Genomic DNA, 22,096 nt, shown 5'->3' with positions numbered 1-22,096 from the left:
AAGTCTAGGAAGTGGCCGCCTAATACAAGGTCTTGAAGATGTTTCCCTACATTATCTTCTAGGAGTTTTATGGTACTTTCTTTTATATTGAGATCTTTGGTCCATTTTGAGTTAATTTTTGTGTAGGGTGTGAGGTAGGGGTCCTCCTTCATTCTTTTGGATATGGATATCCAACTCTCCCAGCCCCATTTGTTGAAAAGACCAGTATGACCCAGTTCATTGACTTTGGGGGCCTTATAAAAGATCAGTCAGTCATAGATCTGGGGGTCTATCTCCGAATTCTCAATCGATTCCATTGATCAATATGTCTATCTTTGTGCCAGTACCATGCTGTTTTGACAACTGTGGCTTTATAATAAGCTTCAAAATCAGGGAGTGTAAGTCCTCCCACTTCATTTTTCTTTTCTAGAGTGTTTTTAGCAATTCGAGGCATCTTCCCTTTCCAAATAAATTTGATAACTAGCTTTTCCAAGTCTGCAAAGTAGGTTGTGGGAATTTTGATTGGGATTGCATTGAATCTGTAGACGAGTTTGGGTAGAATTGACATCTTAATGACATTTAGTCTTTCTATCCATGAACATGGAATATTTTTCCATCTTTTAAGGTCCTCTTCTATTTCTTTTAGTACAGTTATGTAGTTTTCTTTGTATAGGTCTTTTACATCTTTGGTTAAGTTTATTCCTAGGTACTTGATTTTTTAAGTTGCTATTGAAAATGGTGTCTTTTTCTTGAGTGTCTCTTCAGTTTGTTCATTTCTAGCATATAGAAACATGACTGACTTATGTGCATTAATCTTGTATCCCGCTACTTTGCTAAATTTGTTTATTAGCTCTAGTAGTTGTATCGTCGATTTTTCAGGGTTTTCTAGATATAAGATCATGTCATCTGCAAACAATGACAGTTTTATTTCTTCTTTTCCAATTTGGATGCCTTTTATTTCTTTGTCTTGCCGGATTGCCCTGGCTAGCACTTCCAGCACAATGTTGAATAACAGTGGTGACAGCGGGCATCCTTGTCTTGTTCCTGATCTTAGAGGGAAGGCTTTCAGTCTCTCACCATTGAGTACTATGCTGGCTGTGGGTTTTTCTTATATGCTCTTTATCATATTGAGGAAGTTTCCTTCAATTCCTACCTTTTGAAGTGTTTTTATCAAAAACAATGTTGGATTTTGTCAGGTGCTTTTTCAGCATCTATTGAGATGATCATTTGATTTTTCCCTTTCGAATTGTTAATGTGTCGTAATACATTGGTTGATTTTCTTATGTAGAACCATCCTTGCATGCCTGGAATGAACCCCACTTGGTCATGGTGTATGATTTTTTTAATGTGTCTTTGGATTTGATTTGCAAGTATTTTGTTGAGGATTTTTGCATCTATATTCATTAGGGAGATTGGCCGGTAGTTTTCCTTTTTTGTAGCATCTTTGCCTGGTTTTGGTATTAGATTGATGTTAGCTTCATAAAATGAGTTAGGTAGTGTTCCATTTTCTTCATTGTTTTGAAAGAGTTTAAGTAAGATTGGTGTCAGTTTTTTCTGGAAAGTTTGGTAGAATTCCCCTGTGAAGCCATCTGGCCCTGGTCATTTATTTGTGGGAAGCTTTTTGATGACTGATTGGATCTCTTTGCTTGTGATGGGTTGGTTGAGGTCTTCTGTTTCTTCTCTGGTCAGTCTAGGCTGTTCATATGTTTCCAGGAAATTGTTCATTTCCTCTGCATTATCCAGTTTGTTGCCATACAGTTGTTCATAGTAGCCTCTTATAATTTTTTTAATTTCTTCAGGATCTGCAGTTATGTCACCTTTTTCATTCATTATTTTGTTTATATGGGTCTTCTCTTTTTTTGATTTTGTCAGTCTAGCTAGGGACTTGTCAATCTTGTTGATCTTCTCAAAGAACCAACTTTTGGTGATATTTATCCTCTCTATTGTTTTTTTGTTCTCTATGTCATTTATTTCTGCTTTAATCCTTGTTATTTCTTTTCTTCTACTTGGTTTAGGATTGGTTTGCTGTTCATTTTCTAGCTTCTTCAATTGATCCATTAGTTCTTTGATTTTGGCTCTTTCTTCCTTTTTAATATATGCGTTTAGTGCTATAAATTTCCCCCTTAGCACTGCTTTTGCTGCATCCCATAGGTTTTGGTATGTTGTGTTCTCATTTTCATTCATCTGTATATATTTAGCAATTTCTGTTGCTATTTCTTCTTTAACCCACTGATTGTTTAGGAGTGTGTTGTTTAACCTCCAGCTATTTGTGAGTTTTCTAAGTCTCTGATGGTTATTGACTTCTAATTGTATTCCATTGTGGTCAGAGAATGTGCTTTGAATAATTTCAATCTTTTTAAATTTATTGAGGCTTGTTTTATGTCCCAGCATATGATCTATTCTGGAGAAAGTTCCATGAGCACTAGAGAAGTATGTGTATCCTGGTGATTTGGGATGTAATGTTGTATATATGTCTGTTAAATCCAATTCATTTATCAGATTGTTTAGGTTTTCAGTTTCCTTATTGGTCTTCTGTCTGGTTGATCTGTCTATAGGAGAGGGTGATGTGTTGAAGTCTCCCATAGTTATTGTGGAGACATCAATTGTTTCCTTGCCAGTGTTTCTCTCATGTATTTTGTGGCACCTTGATTTGGTGCATAAACATTAATGATTGTTACTTCTTCTTGTTGAACTGCCCCTTTTATTAGTATGAAATGGCCTTCTTTGTCTCTCAAAACATCCCTGCATTTAAAGTCTGTTTTATCTGAGATTAGTATTGGTACATCTGCTTTCTTTTGGCTGTAGCTTGCATGAAATATTTTTTTCCATCCTTTCACTTTCAATTTCTTTGTGTCCCTGTGTCTAAGATGAGTCTCTTGTTTGCAACATATTGATGGTTCATTTTTTTTAATCCATTCTGCAAATCTGTATCTTTTACTTGGAGAGTTTAATCCATTTACATTCAACATTATAACCATGAAGGCATTTCTTGAATCAGCCATCTTATCCTTTGGTTTATGTTTGTCATATAAATTTTTCCCCTCTCTCTATTAATATCCTTAATTGTACCCATACCGAATCTCTTTAGTACTGAACCTTTCTCCAAGTCTCTCTGTCCTTTCTTTGTTTCTCTGTCTGTGGGGCTCCCTTTAGTATCTCCAGTAGGGCAGGTCTCTTGTTAGCAAATTCTCTCAGCATTTGTTTGTCTGTGAAATATTTAAGCTTTGCTGGATAAAGTATTCTTGGTTGGAAATTTTTCTCACTCAGAATTTTAAATATATTGTGCCACTGCCTTCTTGCCTCCATGGTGGCTGCTGAGTAGTCACTACTTAGTCTTATGCTGTTTCCTTTGTATGTGGTGAATTGCTTTTCTCTTGCTGCTTTCACAACTTGCTCCTTCTCTTCCGTGTTTGACAGTGTGATCAGAATACGTCTCGGAGTGGGTTTATTTGGATTTATTCTATTTGGAGTTCGCTGGGCATTTATGATTTGTGTATTTATGGTGTTCAGAAGATTTGGGAAGTTTTCCCCAACAATTTCTTTGAATACTGTTTCAAGACCTTTACCCTTTTCTTCCCCTTCTGGAACACCAATGAGTCTTATATTCGGACGTTTTATATTATGTATCATATCCCTGAGGTCCATTTCGATTTTTTCGATTTTTTTCCCCATTCTTTCTTTTATGCTTTCATTTTCCATTCTGTCATCTTCCAGGTCACTGATTCATTGTTCAACTTCCTCTAGTCTTGTACTATGAGTATCCAGAATCTTTTTAATTTGGTCAACAGTGTCTTTAATTTCCATAAGATCATCCAGTTTTTTATTTATTCTTGCAATGTCTTCTTTACGCTCTTCTAGGGTCTTCTTGATTTCCTTTGTGTCCCGTACTGTAGTCTCATTGTTCATCTTTAGTTCTTTGAGTAGTTGCTGTGTTTCTCATCTTTTGATTTGGGTGCTTGGTCTTGGGTTATCCGTGTTGTCTGTTTTTTTCATATGCTTTAGAATTTTCTGTTGTTTTTGGCCTCTTGGCATTTGCTTAACTTTATAGGGTTCTTTTAGGATTTGTAGACCAATTGAAGTCTTTATCTCTAATTTATCAGATCTACAGCTTCGTGGAGTACACTTTCTCTAACTAACCGGCAGGTGGTGTCCACGAGCCACCTGTTCTCCACAAGCCAGTTCTCCCCTGCTTTGCCTTTGTGTTGAGTGGGGTAGTGAGTCTTGTGGGGTCCAATTGGTGTACCAAGCTTGCATGTGTAGTTGGTGTTGCCTGCCGTGTATATGGGGCGTGTGTCTGGGCGGTCATGGAGGGGTGGCGGCTCTAACAATCAAATCTCCCTGGTGTTCTTGGAGTTTTAAAGCTGTTGCAATAGTCTAATCCTTCAGTTCAGTTCTGCCGCAGTTTGTCTCTGACACTGACCCACAAGTCCTTGGTATTGGAGTATGGCTCCTGAGACTTGCGAGTGGGTCCGTCTTCCAGGCCATGCACCCCCTGGTCCTCTGTTGAGGGATGACTGTGCTATGTCACAGGTGAGTGCCATCCCCCCAGGGTGGTTCTGGGCTGCTGGGCTGTGTAGGGAGGCTCCCAGTCTGCTGAAATGATGGCTGAATGGGGCTTTGTTAATTCACACTGCTCCACCTTCCCAACTCTGGGACAACCAGCTGAGGGTGAAGGGAAGGCTAATGTCCATGCCCAGTTTTGTGGTGTGTGCCTGTTATTTGAAGCACTTCCATCACACTGGTTTGTCTGGGGCAGCTCTGGGCTATGGGGCTGGCGATGGGCAGGAGTGTTTCCTGTCCACCAGGATGATGGCTGTGAGCGGATGCCCCCCTTTTCTTGGGAAGTTGTGGTGTTTAGTGAATTTTCTCAGCCACTGGATTATTGCCTTTTGTCTCAGAGTTCTCTTAGTTCTGCTCTTGTCTTGACCTGCCCAAATTGCAAGTGTTTGAGGCTTTCTGTATTGGGCTTCTTAGAGTAATTGTTTTAGAAAAAGATAAAAAGATTTAAAAAATGGGGGGGGGGGGCTCCTCATAGATCTAATGGGTTATTGAAATGCTAAGAGAGAAAGCAATTAGGGCCATTAAGGAAAGGTCCACTGGGTAGAGAGTTCAGTTTTTCTTCAGGATTTGCATATAAGCCTCAGGGCCTGAGCTCTGCCCTTCCCCTTTCTATGTTCACCAGAACTCCAAAAAATCCTCCGCTTTTATTTTGGAGTTTTTCTTGCTGTTTTTCGCTATGCCTGTCTCTTCTCTGCTGGGCTGGCTGCTCTCAGATTCTCTAGTGTCTGGTCTCAATCTATCACTGGAATTTGGATCAGTAGAATGAGTTTCCGATAAGAGCTGCCACTGCAGTTCTCCCTTCTCCTTCCCAGCGCTGAGAGCCCATCCTCCCACGGGACTGAGCCTGGCAGGGAGGGGCGCGGGTCCCCTGGCCGCAGAAACTCACAGATTTCGCTGATCTCAGCAGTTCCACATTTTCATGAGTGTTGTATAAAGTATGCCCAAAGTCAGATTGCTCTGTGGTGTCCAGTCTACGCAATTACTGGCTTTCTGCCTACTTTCCTGGAGGAGTAACTAAAACATACAGCTCACCAATCCGCCATCTTGCCCCGCCTCCGGATTAACTTTTATAAAGGCGGCTTATTTGGTTACAAAGTTACAGTCTTAAGACCATAAAGTGTCCAAGGTAAGGCATCAGCAAAGGGTGCCTTCACTAAAGAAAGGCCATTGGCATCCGGAAAACCTGTAGCTGGGAAGGCACGTGGCTGGCGTCTGCTTGCTCCCAGGTTGCATTTCAAAATGGCTTTCTCCAAAGTGTTGCTGTTGGGGCATTTCGTCCTCTCTTAGCTGCAGCTGCTCTACAGAAATTCACTCTCAGTTGCTCTGCGTCCCTCTGTCTGTGAATTCCTTTATACTACTCCGGTGATCCAATTAACACCCACCCTGAATGGGCAGGGTAACACCTCCATGGAAACTATCCAATCAGAAGTCATAACCCACAGTTGGGTGGGTCATATCTCCATGGAAACATCCAATCTGAAAGGTCACATCTTAATCAAAAATATTAACCAATCTGCCCCCACAAGATTGCATCAAAAATAATGGCGTTTTGGGGGCCATGATAAATCCAAACCAAAACATTAGGTTTACTTTTTTAGGGTCTTGTTTAGTAAAGCTTTTCTCACCCTGGAATTCTAAAAATATTCACCTATTCTTAAAGTACTTCTAGGTTTATTTTTATTTACTTGTTTCTATATTAAATTATTTTTGTTCTTAATCATATTCTCATTTATTAACTTTCTTTTTCCTCAGTGTATTTGGGTGTATGTTCAGAGATCCTAACATGGTAGATAATGAATTGCTTGGTGATTTCAACTATAGTTTTTGCTCATGTTTTTTAAATGTCAGGTTTTTTTTTTTTTACTATCTAACTCTGCAGGCTTTCCACTGATACCTTAAAAAGTTGGCTGTGATTTATTAATTCAAGCTTGCCTTGAACCTCCCTTTACTGTGACTGTGTCTATTCTTGAGGAACTTAAGAAGTAGAAAAGACCACATACTTGGAAACACATTGCTGTGCAGTTTGATAGAACTATAATAGAAGCAAGGGCAAAACGTTGTGGTGTCATAAAAAAGTGATGTAATCACTGATCCTTTCTTGGGGGATTAAGTCCTCACAAAAGAAGTGAGTAAAACTGAGTTTTGACTATCCTGGAGTTTGACAGACCAAAAAAGGGAGAAAAAGCTTTGCAACTAATGAGAATGGAATGCAAAGACAAAATGAGTATGAAAGAGTCTGTCCTGTTTGAATAAATAACATTTTTGTTGTAGAATAGGGTGGAGGATAGACAGAGATGAAGCTGGAGAGGTAGGTTGTTTACCAGATTGTGAAATGATTTTTGCTACATGCTAAAGAGCTTTTTTTACTGACTTCAGTAGGCCACAATTATAATATATAGCTAAAAGTGAGTTTTAAGGAGGTTGTGACATGACTTTAGTTTTATTTTATATTGAAAATCATTCATAGTAGCAGCTCCATGATGGTGAAAGCCAACCAGTTTTTTCTTTTCATTTGTTTCTCTTTTGAAAGATTGTAAAAGTACTTTAACAGCAAATACATAACTAATAAAGATAGATGTATTCAATTCTATTCTTTGGGCATATATTTTCCAGCATTTTAGTAATATCACAGAACCAAATTGTCAAACAAGAAAGGTAAGGGCCTTCCTCAGCCTCTCCCAAAATTTTGATGCAGAAAAGTTGAACATCTCTTACAGTGAAGAAATATATGTCTACCATTTAGATCCTACTAGTAAGCTTTACTTGCTTTATGTCATATCTACTCATCTCCTTCTGCATGAATTCAGCTTACTTTTTGGTGCATTTTAGAGTAAATTGTAGATACCAGTGATCATAAACATTTCAGGTGGCACACCTTCAACTAGAGCTTGAGATTTGTTTACAGTTTTCTTTTGAAGAAAAATTGATATACAGTGAAATGCCTACATCTTAAATGTACAGAATGCACAAATCTTAAGTGTACAATTCAACCACACATGCATATACCTTTCTAACTTAAACTCCTGTGAAGATACTGTACGAATAGTATTATCACTACAGAAAGTTCTCTTATTTCTTCTCCTGTTTAGATAATGTTCTGACTTTTCCCAGAATAGATTCATTTTAACTGTTCCAGAACTTCATATACATAAAATAATACATTATATACTCTTTTGTATAAGGCTTCCTTCATTCCACATTATTTTTTAAAGATTGATCCATGTTGTTGCAAGTGTCAGTAATTTGTTCTTTTTTAGGATTCTTTTGTATAGACGTACCAGTTTTATTTATCCATTCTCCTATTGGTGAAAGCCAGACGGATTTCTAGTCAGACAATGGGACTTTCCACAAATCCTTTCTAGATAACTCCATCCCAATCCTGATTCACACTGAAATGGACAACTGGATCCATTTTCAATTAAATCCTGACATAGAGCTCTGTTCTCTGGAGACTCACTTTCTGGAAACTCAGAATTTTCCAAACCATCAGTTTCTGGTTTCTTTGTACTTAAGAGTTCAGTTCTTAGTTTATCTCTTTCCTCTCACATTTTACTATAAAGCTGCAAGCAGAAGCCAGGTGGCACTTTCTACATTTAATTTGGAAATTTTTTGGCTTAATATCCAAACTCATCACTTTCAAAATCTGCCTTCCATCTGAAATCAGGACTCAATTTTGCCAAATCCTCTGCCACTTTAAAATAAGAATTGCCTTTCCTCCAGTTTGCAATGCCACATTCATCATTTCTGTCTAAGTCTTCATCAGAAGTACCTTTAGTGTCTATATTTCTACCGTCTCTTCAAAGAAATCTAGGCCTTTTCTACCAAGCAGCTCACAATTCTTCCAGAATATTCCCCTTATCCCATTTGTAAAGCTGTCCTAGCATTTTTGGTATTTGCATCTCAGTACCCCACTCTTCTGGTACCAAAAAAACTGTTTGAGTTTGCTAAAGCTGCCTGAATGCAGTATACCAGAAATGGTTTGGCTTTTACAATGCTGATTTATTAGCTTACAAATTTACAGTTCTTAGGCCACGAAATTGTCCCAATTAAGGAATCAATAGGACATTACATTCTTTGAATAAAGTCTGATGACATCTGGGGCACCTCTGTCACATGGGAAGGCATATGGCCAGCGTTTGCTGGTCCTTCTCTCCCAGGTTTTTTTCATTGCTTTCAGCTTCTGTCTTCAGTGTCTTCCTCTGCCAGGTCCTGTGGGTGTTGTCTTGTCTCTCAGGGGCTTCTCTGAACTATCTGGGCCTTTTCTGTCTTTTACTGTCTCATAAAGGACTAGTAAAAGGATCAAGAACCATCTTGAATGGGGTGGGTCACATCTCAATTGAAATAACCTAACCAAAAGTTCCCACCTACAACAGGTCTGCACCCACAGGAATGGATTAAAAGAACATGGCCTTTTCTGGGGTGCATAACAGCTGCAAACCACCATTCTACCTGGGTGACTGCAAAGCAACTAACAAGCGAAAGCCCAGGAAAAGACAGAGGCCCAGAAAAACAGGAAAAACCCTGCACATGGCATTCACCTTTGGCAGGCGTTCTGATGGAAGGGCTGAAGTTCAAGAAAATCTCTTGTCTTATCACCAGCTGGTTAGAAAATCAAGAAGAAAACATCCCAGGGTATAAATCCCAGAGTCAACATTTTAAAATATTAAACTATACAGTGTGCAACAAGAGTGCAGAATAAACAAAGACATAGGAAATGATGGCCCATCAAAAGGAAAAGGGCAAAAGTCCAGAAAACAACAATGAAGAAAAAGAGAATGTGGACATACTGAACAAAGCCATTTAAAAAATGGTCTTAAAAATGCTTAAGGAGATAAAGGAAAATACAAAGAAAGAACTAAAGGTTATCAGGATATCAGTGAATGAGCAATATGGAGAATCTTATTAAAAATATAAAAATTAACAGAATTATTGGAGTTGAAAACAATAACTGAAATGAAAAATGCCCAAGAGGGTTTCAAGCACAGATAGGCAGCAGAAGAATGAATCCATGAACTTGAAGACAAGACATTTGAAATGAGATCATCTAAGGAGCAGAAAGGAAAAACAATTATTAAAAGAAAAAATAGCCTTAGGTACTCTAGGATACCATCAAGTGCACCAATATATATTAAGAGAGTTCCAAAAGAGAAGAAAGGGCAGAAGGAATAAAGGAAAAAAAAAAAAACAACCGTCATACATTGGTCACGCTATTGAATGCAAAGGACAGGGAGAGAGTTTTGACACCTGTAAGAGAAAAGCACGTGTTACGTACAAGAGGCTGCCAATTAGATTGAGTGCCGATTTCTCATCTGAAACCATGGAGGCAAGAAGGCAGTGGGTTGTAATACTTTGAGTGCTGAAAGAAAACAACTACCAGCCAGTAATTTTATATCTGGAGAGACTTTATTTCAAAAGCGAGGGAGAGATTTAAGACAGTCTCAGAAAAACAAAAGCCGAAGGAGTGCATCACTGCTAGAACTGCCCTATAAGAAATGCTAAAAGGAGTTCTTCAGACTGAAAGGAAAGGACACTAGACGGATTCAAAGCAGCATAAAGAAATAATGACTAGTGGTAAAGGTAAACATTTGGGTAATTGTAAATGCCAGTATTATTGTAGAAAATTGTTTGGTGTTGTAACTCCACTTCTTACTTTCTATGTACTAAAATGCAAATACATAAAAAGTAATGATAAATCTATGTTTTTGGCATACAGTTTACAAAGATAAAAGTGGTAACAAGTACAAAAAAAAGGCGCAAGGACAGAAGGTACAGGAAAAGTGTATGTGCCTGCTGTTGAAGTTAAGTTGGTATCAAACCAAATATGACTGTTAAATATTTAGGATGCTAAGTTTTAACCCCATGGTAATCACTAGGAAAATAGGTGGGAAAAAAAAATGTCCAGGTGGAAATGACAAAGCATTCCATATGGTACAACACAAAAAATCAAATAAATACAAAAGTAGACATGAACAGAAGTGAAGGACAAAAAAGGTGTAAAGTGTACAAAGGCTAAATACCAGAATGGCAGAAGAAAGTCCTGTATTTTCAGTGGTGATTTTAAATATAAATGGATTAAACTCTCCAGTCCAAAATCTGATATTGGAAAATGGATAGAAAAGCATTACCCCATCGCATGCTCCCTGCAAGAGACCTTAAATTCAAAAATACAAGTAGCTTGAAAGTGCAAGGATGGAAAAGTATACTTCTCATGCAGGAACAAAAAGAAAGCTGAGGTAGCTATAGTATAATCAGGTAAAATAGACTTTAAGTTGAAAACAGTTGAGGAAGACAAAGATAGTCATTATATATCAATAAAGGGGAACTTTCAACAGAAGATGTAGCAATTATAAATATATATGAACCTAACAATAGAGTCTCAAAATATATACAGCAAATACTGACAGCTTTGAAGGGAGAAATTGATGGATTTACATTAATAGTAGGAGACTTTAACACACAGTTCTCAATAATGGATAGACTATCTGATCAAAAGATTAATAAGGAAATATAAAACTTGAATGATAGTCCAAACCAAGTGGACCTAAAGTATACACACACACACACACATGTACATATAGAACACTTCACCCAACAAAAACAGAATACACATTCTTCTCATTTGCACACAGGGTCTCAAGAATAGACTGTATGTTAGGTCACAAAACAAGTCTCAATAAATTGAAAAATATTTAAATCATATAATGTATGTTCTCCAACTACAAAGGAATGAAGCTAAAAATTGATAACAGAGAAAGAAATGAAAAAATTCACAAATATGTGGGAATTAAACAACATATTCTTTAATAACCAATGGATTAAAGAAGAAATTAGAAGTGAAATTAGGAAATATCTTGATGGGAATGAAAAGGCAATGCTGAAAGGGAAGTGTATAGCTCTAAATGCTTACATTTGAAAAAGAATATGTTCACTGCCTAGACTTCCGTGAAGATCAGGAAGTAATTGAACTAGAGGAAAGGAAAGCAACGGACAAGATGGAATTTAATAAAGGATTATGAATACTGAATATTTATATAATTTTCTTTTTCTTGGTTGCTAGGGTATTAGAATAGTTAGAAGGAAAGAACTGAAATGGTGGAACTGTAACCCATAGCATTCTTTGAATTTTGTTCTATAGCTACTTGTTAAATGGTAATTTGAAAGCTATACCTTTTTGTATGTATGTTATATTTCACAATAAGGAAATAACTCAAACTATTATACTATAACTCATAATAACTTTGGGAAGTTCCTATATGTATACTTTGAAAGATATTACCATTTTCTATATATGTTATATTTCATAATAAGGAAATAACTAAACTGTGGAATTGTAACATAATATTCTTTGAAATTTTCTAACTCCTTGTTAATTTGCACTTGGAAAGTTGTCACTTATGTATATACGTTAGATTCTACAATAAAAAAGTGAAAAAGAAGAAGAAGAAGAAAGACTTCATATCAGAGACCTAACCTCTAAACAGGATGAAATAAAACTTTCTCTATTGGCAGATGATACAATCCTGTATACAGAAAATCCTGAAAAAGATGCAACAAACTAAAGGAATAAATGAATTCTGAAAAGCGGTACAGTAGAAGAGCAACACCCCAAATCAATAGTGTTTCTTTATACATACAATGAAAAATTGGAAGAAGAAATCAAGAAAAAAATTCCATTTACAATAGCAACTGAAAGAATGAGACATCTAGGAAGAAATCTAACCAAGGATGTAAAGGACTTGTACACAGAAAACTATAAAACATTGCTAACAGAAATCAAAGAAGACTTAAATAAATGGAAGGAAATTCTGTGTTCATGGATTGAAAGATTAAATATCATTGTGAAGTAGGTCCTACCCAAAGCAATTTATAGATTTGGTGCAATCCAAATCAAAATTCCAACAACCTTCTATGCAAAAATCAAATCATCAAATTTATATGGAAGGGCCCTGAATAACTAAAGCCATCTTTATCAAGAATGAAATTGGAGTATTCCCATGTCCCAATCTCATAATTTATTAGAAAGCCACAGTAATCCAAATGGCATAGTACTGGCGCAAGGACAGACATGTACCATCTTTTGACAATTGTGAATAATGTCGCTATGAACGTCACTGCAAATAAATGTCTGTTCACATCCCTGCTTTCAGATCTTCTAGGGATATATCGAATAGTGAAATTGCCAGGTTTTAGGCAATTCCTCAGGCTTCCTGAGGGACGGCCAAACTGTCCTCCATTGTGGCGGTACCATTTTACATTCCTACCAACAGTGAATAAGTGTTCCTATTTCTCCACATCCTCTCCAACACTTGTTGTTTCCTGTTTGTTCAATAGCGGCCATTCTAGTAGATGTGAAATGATGTCTCATTGTGGTTTTGATTTTCATTTCCTTTATAGGTAGTGAAGCTGAGCATCTTCTCATGTGCTTCTTACACATTTGTATTTCCTCTTTGGAGAAATGTCTATTCATGTCTTTTGCCCATTTATAATTGGGTTGTTTTTTTATTGTTGAGGTGTAGGATTTCTTTATATATTCTGAATATTAAACCCTTATCAGATATGTGGTTCCCAGATATTTTCTTACATTGTTTCAGCTGCCTTTTCACCCTTTTGACAAAGTCCTTTGAAGCTCAAAAGTCTTCAGTTATGAGGAGTTCCCATTTATATATTTTTTCTTTGGTTGCTTGTGCTTTGGGTGTGAAGTCTAAGAAACTACGTCCTATCATTAGATCTTGAAGATGTTTCCCTACATCATCTTCTAGCAGTATTACAGTACTGGTTCTTATATTGAGGTCTTTGATCCATTTCATATTGAAGTCTTTGATCCATTTTGAGTTAATTTTTGTATAGAGTGTGAGATAGGGGTCCTCTTCATTCTTTTCAATTTGAATATCCAGTTCTTCCAACACCATTTATTGAAGAGACTGTTCTGTCCCAGTTGAGTGAACTTGGGAGTCTTGTCAAAATTCAATTAACCATAGTTCTCAGGGTCTATTTCGGAACTCTCAGATTTCATTGATCAGTATGTCTGTCTGTATGCCAGTACCATGCTGTAGAAAACTGCTTTTTATATCTAATCAAGCAGTTAACAAAGTAAGTTAACCCTCTAAGGACTAATAATTAACACCTGGATGCTCTGGACTAGAGTTGGTTTCTCCATGACTATAGGTATTAAATCTTGAGAATAAAAAGGAGACGCTTTCAGTTTCTTTACTTGTCTGGATTCTAAGTCATGTTCTAAAATTGAGTGAACCATTAGCTCTGTGTGGAAAAAGTTAATTACACACCATGTAATTGTATCTTTTTTCAAGTGTCGTATAATTTTATCTTTTCTTATGTGACTCGTTAATCATAAACATTGGTCCAGCTCTTACCTTTGTACAGGAAGTTTCTATATGCTGGGAAAAAACATGACTAAAACATGACTTCTACTCTTTCAGAGCTGGCAGTATAGAGGAAAACAGATTAGTACATGTCATTACAATAAAATAAAATGAGGTCTAATAGAATTATAGGTAAAATGCTATGGATATTCAGAGGATTGCATGATTGGCCTGGAATGGGGCCGATGTAGTTTCTTAACAATTAAAGGTTTGAATTCACCAGATAGATAGGAAAGGCTTTGATGGTAAAGAGAATGGCTTATATAAGGGACATGATGGTGAAAGAGAAAACAATCAGAAGAAATGTATCTCTTTTGAGGAGCATAGCTGAACCTTTTTTCCCAAGTATTGAGGCTTAGAGGTTTTTCCTTAGCTACTAGAATTATTGAAAGATTTTAGGCATAAGAATAGCAAAGTCGCCTTTTTGTATTATGGAGATTGGTTTAGGCAAGAGGTAAGCATCTGAACTATAGTAGCAGGGTCGTTGGACAGGAGGGAGTGAATTTAAGAGTTATTGGAAAGTAGAATTCACTTGAATGTAAGGAAAGAGGAATTAGGAGTAGTCAACAATCACTTAAATTTTTAGAATTGGTGTCCAGGAAAATAGGGTTGGTAGACCAGTGCAGAGGCTGAGAAGGTGGTAATCACTTACTAAAACTTGGTGTGATTACATTAACAAAGAATAATTATAATAGGTTTCTTGAGACAACATTATTTATGAAACTCAGAAATATTAATGTTGATTTTTGTTTCTTTCATTTTATCTTAAAAATATAAAGATAAGGGAATACTAAAGATAGTAAAATAGAAGTATTTAACAAACTTGACATTGTGCAAGTAGGTCATTTTAGTTTGTAGTTTCCTTAACTTTTGTTTTAGAAACATGTGTTTGGCCTCCTGCAAACTTAAAATTTTGCCGATAATCAAGGGAGAATGTAATGAATTATAAATTGGTCTGCTTTGGAGTTTTTCAAACCATTTTAAAATTATGACTATGTCTCAGATTTTTAAATTGACATTGCAAAATAATAAAGAAAATTCTTTTTTATTTCTTAAACTTAAAACCATTAGGTTGGGATTAGTTTAATTTTTTTTATCTAAGCAGTTGTACCTATGTTTGAATTCAAAATTTTCTCATTACTAATGTAAGGATAACTAACTTGAAAAAGAAGGATACATTTGTGATTCGGTACAAGAAGTGTTTCTGTGGCCTTAATAGCAAAGAATGAGCTTCATGGATTATTTGTACACTTGATGAAGTGGTCCACAGTATGGAGAATGAAGAGTGAAAAGTAGACAGTAACGTCTAGGAGATGAACAGCTCTGGCTTAAAGTTCTGGGTATTCTATATTGTTGATGTTGAAAGACTAGCTTATTTCAACTAAAACGTAATATTGAGTTTGTAAAATAGCACGCTTTCATTGATCACGAAGAACTTATAAAATTTAATTTCATTAATTTGGTTTTTCCTCCTGGTTAGAACGTGTAATGAAGAAGACAGAAGAATCTGAAACACAACTGGAGCCTGAAATTAAGAGGAAAGTGCAACAGAAACGTCACTATAGTTCTTATCAGTCTACTGCTTCTCTGTCTCCTGCTTCAAAAAAATGTTTAACCCAGTTAGAGGTGGGTATAGAAATTACTCTTTGTTGCTAATCAGACAGTATTTTTACTAGTATTATTTTCTAGATGACCTTTTATCAAGGACTAGAAGAGACCAAGAAAAGTTAATTTAAGCAAATATTTCTGCTTTCAGATAGACCATTTTGTTTTACCTGTACAAAACATAGAATATTCCTTTTTTTTTGTAAAGAATTAATCAGTACCTTTCTGCTACACACTCCAAATAATTCCTCTCAACCACAGATTTTTTTGAAGTAACTATAAATTTTCAGAAAGGTGAAAAAATAGTAGAAAGGGTACACATATATCCTTTCAGATTCCCTGATTTTCCACATTTACTTTATTGTCCTCTCTCTCCCTCCTTCCCTTCCCACCCCTTCTTGTATGTGTGTCTGTGTGTGTTTCTGCACCATTCAAGTATAAAGCACCAGCATTATGCCCATTTACCACTTAATATTTAGGGTGTGTTTCATTTTAAAAAGGGAACATAGTATCCTACATAACAAAAGTATAATGATCAAAATCAGGAAATTTACATTATTTCAGTATTACTATCTAACACATAAACACTATTCACATTTCATCTAAATAATATCCTTTATAGGTACAGGTACCATTTCAGGATCAAATTGCATTTAATTGTCACGACTCTTTAGTCTTCTTCAGTGTGGAAGAATTCCTTAGTCTTCCCTTGTCCTTCATAACCTTGATATTTGTGAGATGAGTAGAGCCCTTACTTTGTAGACTTCTTCAAGTTGAATTTGTCTGATATTCATGATTTATACATTTTTCAAGAATATCTCAGAAGTGATGCTATAATCTCATTGTATCACATCAGGAGGCACATGATGTTTATTTTCAAGTTACTAGTGATACTAACTTTTATCTTCATATAGTTGTTCTCTTCAAGGCTTCTCTGCTGTAAAGTTATTTAATAGGTACTTTTATGTTCATTTATTAACAAGACTTCTGTAAGGTGGAGCTTCCTTTAATCCCCTGTTTTCTTATGTACTCATCTATTTGTATCAGCATGGTCTCATGGATTCTTATTTTACTCGAAGGGTGATAGTCTGTAACTGTCATTATTTATTTTGATGCTTAAGTTGTCTCAAACTTGGCCCATGGGAGTCCCTTCAACCTGGCTTCTGTTTCTATTTGACATATCCCCATCATTCTTTGAGCACTTCCTTACTTTTTTGTCCAAGAACCTGTTTCTATTTAACATATCTCCATCATTCTTTAAGTACTTCTTTATTTTTGTCTAAGTTGTCCTAGACTCACCTGTTACTTTCCCTGTCCCAGCCCTAGAGTCATGCATTTCTTCAAGAAGCCATTGTTCCTTTAAGTGGAGTGAAGATATGTGGACACTAGTTATGCTCATTCCTACTGGGATGTCATTTTTAGGTCCTCTCAGTGGACAGAGCTAGGAAGTATATGTGTGTGTATGTATTAATATTTATACTTGTTATAATCCATCATGAGTTCACACTGATAACTCCGATCCAGTCCAACACCACAATGTTTATTTTAGCCTTTCCACTTTGCAATTTTGTTAACAGGCAGTGAGAAACCTGACTCCCAGCATCCCAGCATCCCCAGTTTATTTACTTATTTGCTCATTTTCCGCTTGCATGACCAGCCTCCTAGCATGCCATCCTAAGATTGGTATAAGACACACTGGCGTTCCAAACCCACCCATCCACCTCCCACACCCACTCCCACTCCCACTCCCACCCCCAGACATACTCCCTGGCCCAGATAAAAGAAAGAGAAAGGATGAAAGCTCTTTCCTAGGTATGCTTTCTTTCCTTCACTGGGCATGCCATCTGAAAGCCTCAAAATTTTTTTCACTGCCTAAAATAAAACAAATCTTCCCTCTTCTTTTACTCTTTACTCACATGCCAGTTGTTCTGATTGTCCTCTTAGTGGGAGATAAAGGATAACTTGTAGCCAGCTTCTGTGTAATCTTTATTTTTCTTGAACAAGATGAGTGATTTTTTTTTTCCCATATGTGGTATTTAGCCTGTGAACTTCCAGACTATGCAATGCTCATGACGAAATTTTTGCCTTGTTTTACCGAATGGTATTAAAAATCTTTAGAATATTTAATGGAAATGATATTGCCTGACTGGTGTCTCATCAAAGAAAGGCTCATTATTCCTGTTAAGTTTGCTTCATTATTTAATTGTAATATTTAATTGATATGTGATTATTTAATTATAGAGACTGGCAGATAGTATGTGATTTATTTTATAATAGTCTTCTACTGACCAAAAGAGGGAAAGCAAGACTTTAATCACTCTTTTGTTTTCCAGAAGAAATTATACTAAACATAAAATTCTTATGAAAGTTTACTACTTCATATATACTTTATTAAAAGTAATTTAGCAGTGTTGAGATTCTAGTTTTTAGATTGCTCAGTTGATAAAATTCTTAATCTCTAGTTTTTGTCATAAACATGTTTATCTTATTTGGTTCATCCAATCAGCATTTTGTCGCTGATTGTTGTAAACAGTTCCAATATATGTGTTTCTTAGTCAGTGGAAGACATACACTCATTGCTCAGGATATATTTCCTTCTGTATCTTAGTATTCGGGATTTTAATACTAGGGATGTGCTTTATGTATGTTTCAATATCAGTTTTATAAAAGAAGATATCTCATGGAGTTCTTTTCATCCTATTTATCTTTATTACAGACCGTAAATTATTGGAGCCATCAGTGCCCAGCTTAGTCATATATATCCTTAGATTTTTAAGGCAGAGTTCTGTATTTATAGCTGACTCCCACTGTGGGAAATAGGGCTCTAACTCACACAGAAATCAACATCTTTTAGCTTTTTTAGGTGTGCCATAGAATTCTTTAAACTCAGGTTCAGGTAGAAATACGTCTATGCTCATCATGAAAACTCAGTTTACTAGTGGGATTTGGACTTTTCTTAGAGATTTAGATCATAGGGTAGTAGGTAGGTAATGAGTACTTCTTTATTTATGGGCTTCCCTTTCAGGTGATATGGGGACATGGCCATCCATTTGCATTGTTTGTTATTTCACTTAAATATCACATTATTTTCTTCCTTTCTGTTGTTAATAAGCTAAAATATAGGAGTCAGATAATCTGTCCCATAATTGGTTAAAGAATTACTTGCATAGTTTGTCTGTTATCTATGCATTCTGAGCAGAGGGCTCTATTGAATGTGTTATGGGAAAAATAATTTCTTTAAACCTAAAATATACAAGATAATATAACTGAATTCTCCAATGTGCTGGCTGAGAAAGAGGTGTCCAAATATACTGAGATGATGAGTTGATGTTCCACTAAATTTAGCTTTGCCCTAGTTAAAGCTTGATGTTCATTCCTTTTTGTTATCTGGGGTATATTTTTAGATATGTAATAATAGAAATACTTTGTTACTGGTTATGTTGGACAAGGTAAACAATTTGTCAGTTTTCTCATATATAAATCAAGGAAATAAGAATAGGGTAGTGGTCTTCTGACCTTCTTGCTTGTGTACTTTCCTAGTATTGTTTAGGTGTAAGTTTATGTAAAATAAAATGTACAGAACTTCTATTCATTTCAATGTATTTTGAAATTGACATATACCTTCGTAATCATATGTAACTGCTACCCACCAGTCAGTCCTTTTGCAACCATGTACAAGAATTTTAAACAACTGTAGATGTTTAGATCATCACATAGGATGTAATATCTGGCACAGTGAAAGAAATGGCATTTTGAAATGGAATTGTTAAATCATTTACATCATATATGGATCTGGTAGCATCCAAATACCATAGAATTTGATATTTCCCACCAAGTGACATAATGAATAATGTTTTGTCATTCTTTTGTATTTCATTGTCACAATAAATACTTATTTGCTTATTTCCTGTGATATAAGGCTCAAAGTGCTAAAAAATATTCTCTTCTGGATTTGAGTTATTTTAATTATAAATAGTGCACTGTTGATCAAAATTATATATTGTTACAAAGTTTTATAAGCAATTATTTAGACACAAAATAAAATTATTGGAAATGTATCTCTTATTTAGATACTTCTTACCCCAATTACTTTATGTGTCTGTTGATAAATATTATGTTACATATTGAGACAGAGTTCAAAATCTATTGATATTTTTCCTTCTTACAGTGCTGAAGAACCTTGCTCATATAAATAAATGCATTAGAATGGATAGAGTTTTATTGTACTAATAGCACTGAATACTTTGAACTCCTTCCACGTTTTATGCCAAAAAGCACATGGTGTACTCTACCATTAAAATTTTTTTAAAAGAGATCTCTCAACTGTAAACTAGATTAGGTCTTCCTTAAAATATTTTTTTTTTCAAGCAAGGACTTAGAAATAACTCTCTTGCAGAAGTTTTTGTTAAATAGTCCTTAAAATAAATTCTTTTTTCTAATTATCGCTTTGTTTGATTTGGCAGTTTTTGTACCCCAGGGCAGTGTACCACTGTAAGATTTCAAATGGAAGATAAGTTTAACTTTCTTTTAATATGTGGGAGGGCAATTAATTATAGCAGAAGATGCCTTGATATCAGAATGATACTCAAATCAGTTTTGGGAATGATTATAAACAGAAATTGAGGATCTATATATTAATGCCCTTAAGATTATTTTGCCTTATATGCCTTGGGAAATCTTCCTGTATCCTCAAGGGGTATAAATGCTCCAATGTGAAGATTTCTGGACTTGGAGGGTCTTATATCCCTTACGACATTCTGATGTTAATTTCTAAAATGGCTTGTCCAGATCTCCTGGCAAACAGGGAGATGACGTGGGAGAGAGGGACATAATTTTGAGAGTTTTGGTTTGTTTCCCTGATGTTGAAATAAAATGCCGAAGTCTTGTTTCTTCTGCTCTTTTCGAACTTAAGGTTTCTGAACAGCGTGAATATTGTCCAAAATGTGGAAAAGAAAAAGAAAATCAAACCAAATGCCAAAGTTGTGGTATTAATTTTCCAAAGGATTTGCAGAGAAATTGCAGACAAGCTCTAACTTTGAGTGAACCTACTGGACCTTTGTTAAGAACATCAATTCATCAGAATTCTGGAGGACAGAAATCACAAAACACAGGATTAACAATCAAGAAGTTTTATGGCAACAGTGTGGGAAAGGTTCCAATTGATATTATTGTGAATTGTGATGGTAGTAGACAGAATTATTTACAGACTAATGGGAAAGTCATTTTACCTGGGGCAAAAATAACCAAAATTACAAACTTGAAAGAAAGGAAAACAAGCGTGTCAGACCTAAATGATCCAAGTAAGTATTTGACTATCTCCAGCATTTGCTTATATTAATCCAATATTTTTTCATACAGATTTTTAATGTGAGCATGGACATATTTATATTTTGAAGGATAACTTACTGTATCATTTATATAACATGCCTTTTAGGCAGGATGATTAAAACCTGTCCGTGTAGTTGGAAAAGATTGACATTGTTGCCATTCTGTCCATCTTAAAGAGTAAAAGAACACAGACTTTGGCCAGTCTCTTACATCCAGCTTTCTGCCTTGGACCAAGTTAATTTAACCTCTCTTTTCTATAAGTGGTTCTATTTCCTCCCTCATAATGTTTTTAAGGGGAGTAAATAAAATAAAATATAAACTGCCCAGCACAGCCAATAAAATATTTGACACATAGAAAGGACTCAGTGAAAATTAGTTCCCTTGCCACTTTTGTACCTCCCCTAAATCTTTTTCCTGTCTTTGGGTCCACACACACATGTGTAAGTGTGTACAAAATGCAGCCCTGTCTTGAATAAATCTCAAAAGATTGGAAACAGTTGTGGACTAGTTGAATAAATTGTATATACAGTTATTGGGGGGGGTGTTTCAAAGTAGGAAAAAGGAATACAGAAATAAAATAAAATCCTATAACTTAAAATTTTAATTGGAGATAATAGCGTGGACTCATTTTATATTTTCTTTTAAATATAAAATACACATTTCCTGGCTTTACCCACAGAAAATGCCTAGAAACAGTAAACAAGCCTAGTATGGAAATGAACAATCCTAGCTCCAAATTGTGTTGTTCAGTACCTTTTCCCACTAAGCTCCCCAGAGAGTTGGCTGACTCTAGGTCAGGAACATGAAATGTGCAAGATAAACCTAGATCTTCTAGTTGGACTTATCAGGAAGCATGGAAGCAGAGATTACTATGGACATGTCAAAAGACACAGAAGCTAAACTGGCAGTGAGTTACAAAAAGAACCATAATTGCTATGAATTGAAGTATGTCAAATATATCAAAATCAGTATGTTCATAATAACTGCCCCCCCCCACACACACACACCCAAAATTAGATAGGAAGAAAAGAAAAGCTCTCCATTGGCTATCTTTGGAGGTGCTTTGGGTTCCAGTCATTACTCTGAATGCTGGTAAATGGAAAAATTTAAGAAACTTTTTTAAGCCTCAGATGTAGGTCAAATTTTGTTTTAAACCAATTCAATATGAAAACCTTAGCCCATATCAACACATTAGCTTATTTTTTTTTAAAGAGCTCAGTTATAAAAGAAGTACTGTATGATAG

General features: G+C 35.7%; 1 protein-coding gene across 6 annotated transcripts in view; it reads left to right on the top strand.

Annotated features, from left to right (window-relative positions):
- SENP6 (SUMO specific peptidase 6) overlaps positions 1–22,096 on the top strand; it is a 188,533-nt gene that overhangs the window by 83,817 nt on the left and 82,620 nt on the right. For all 6 annotated transcript variants that reach the window (XM_037843881.1, XM_037843880.1, XM_037843879.1 and 3 more), the window contains 2 exons: positions 15,400–15,545; positions 20,437–20,824. In XM_037843881.1, the coding sequence (XP_037699809.1) occupies positions 15,400–15,545; positions 20,437–20,824 (534 nt within the window). The remainder of the gene's footprint in view (positions 1–15,399; positions 15,546–20,436; positions 20,825–22,096) is intronic.

The sequence above is a fragment of the Choloepus didactylus genome, chromosome 7, assembly GCF_015220235.1.
Source record: "Choloepus didactylus isolate mChoDid1 chromosome 7, mChoDid1.pri, whole genome shotgun sequence".
Classification (NCBI taxonomy): domain Eukaryota; kingdom Metazoa; phylum Chordata; class Mammalia; order Pilosa; family Megalonychidae; genus Choloepus; species Choloepus didactylus.
The sequence above is the reverse complement of the archived record's forward strand: the minus strand, read 5'-3'. Positions and strand labels throughout refer to the sequence as shown.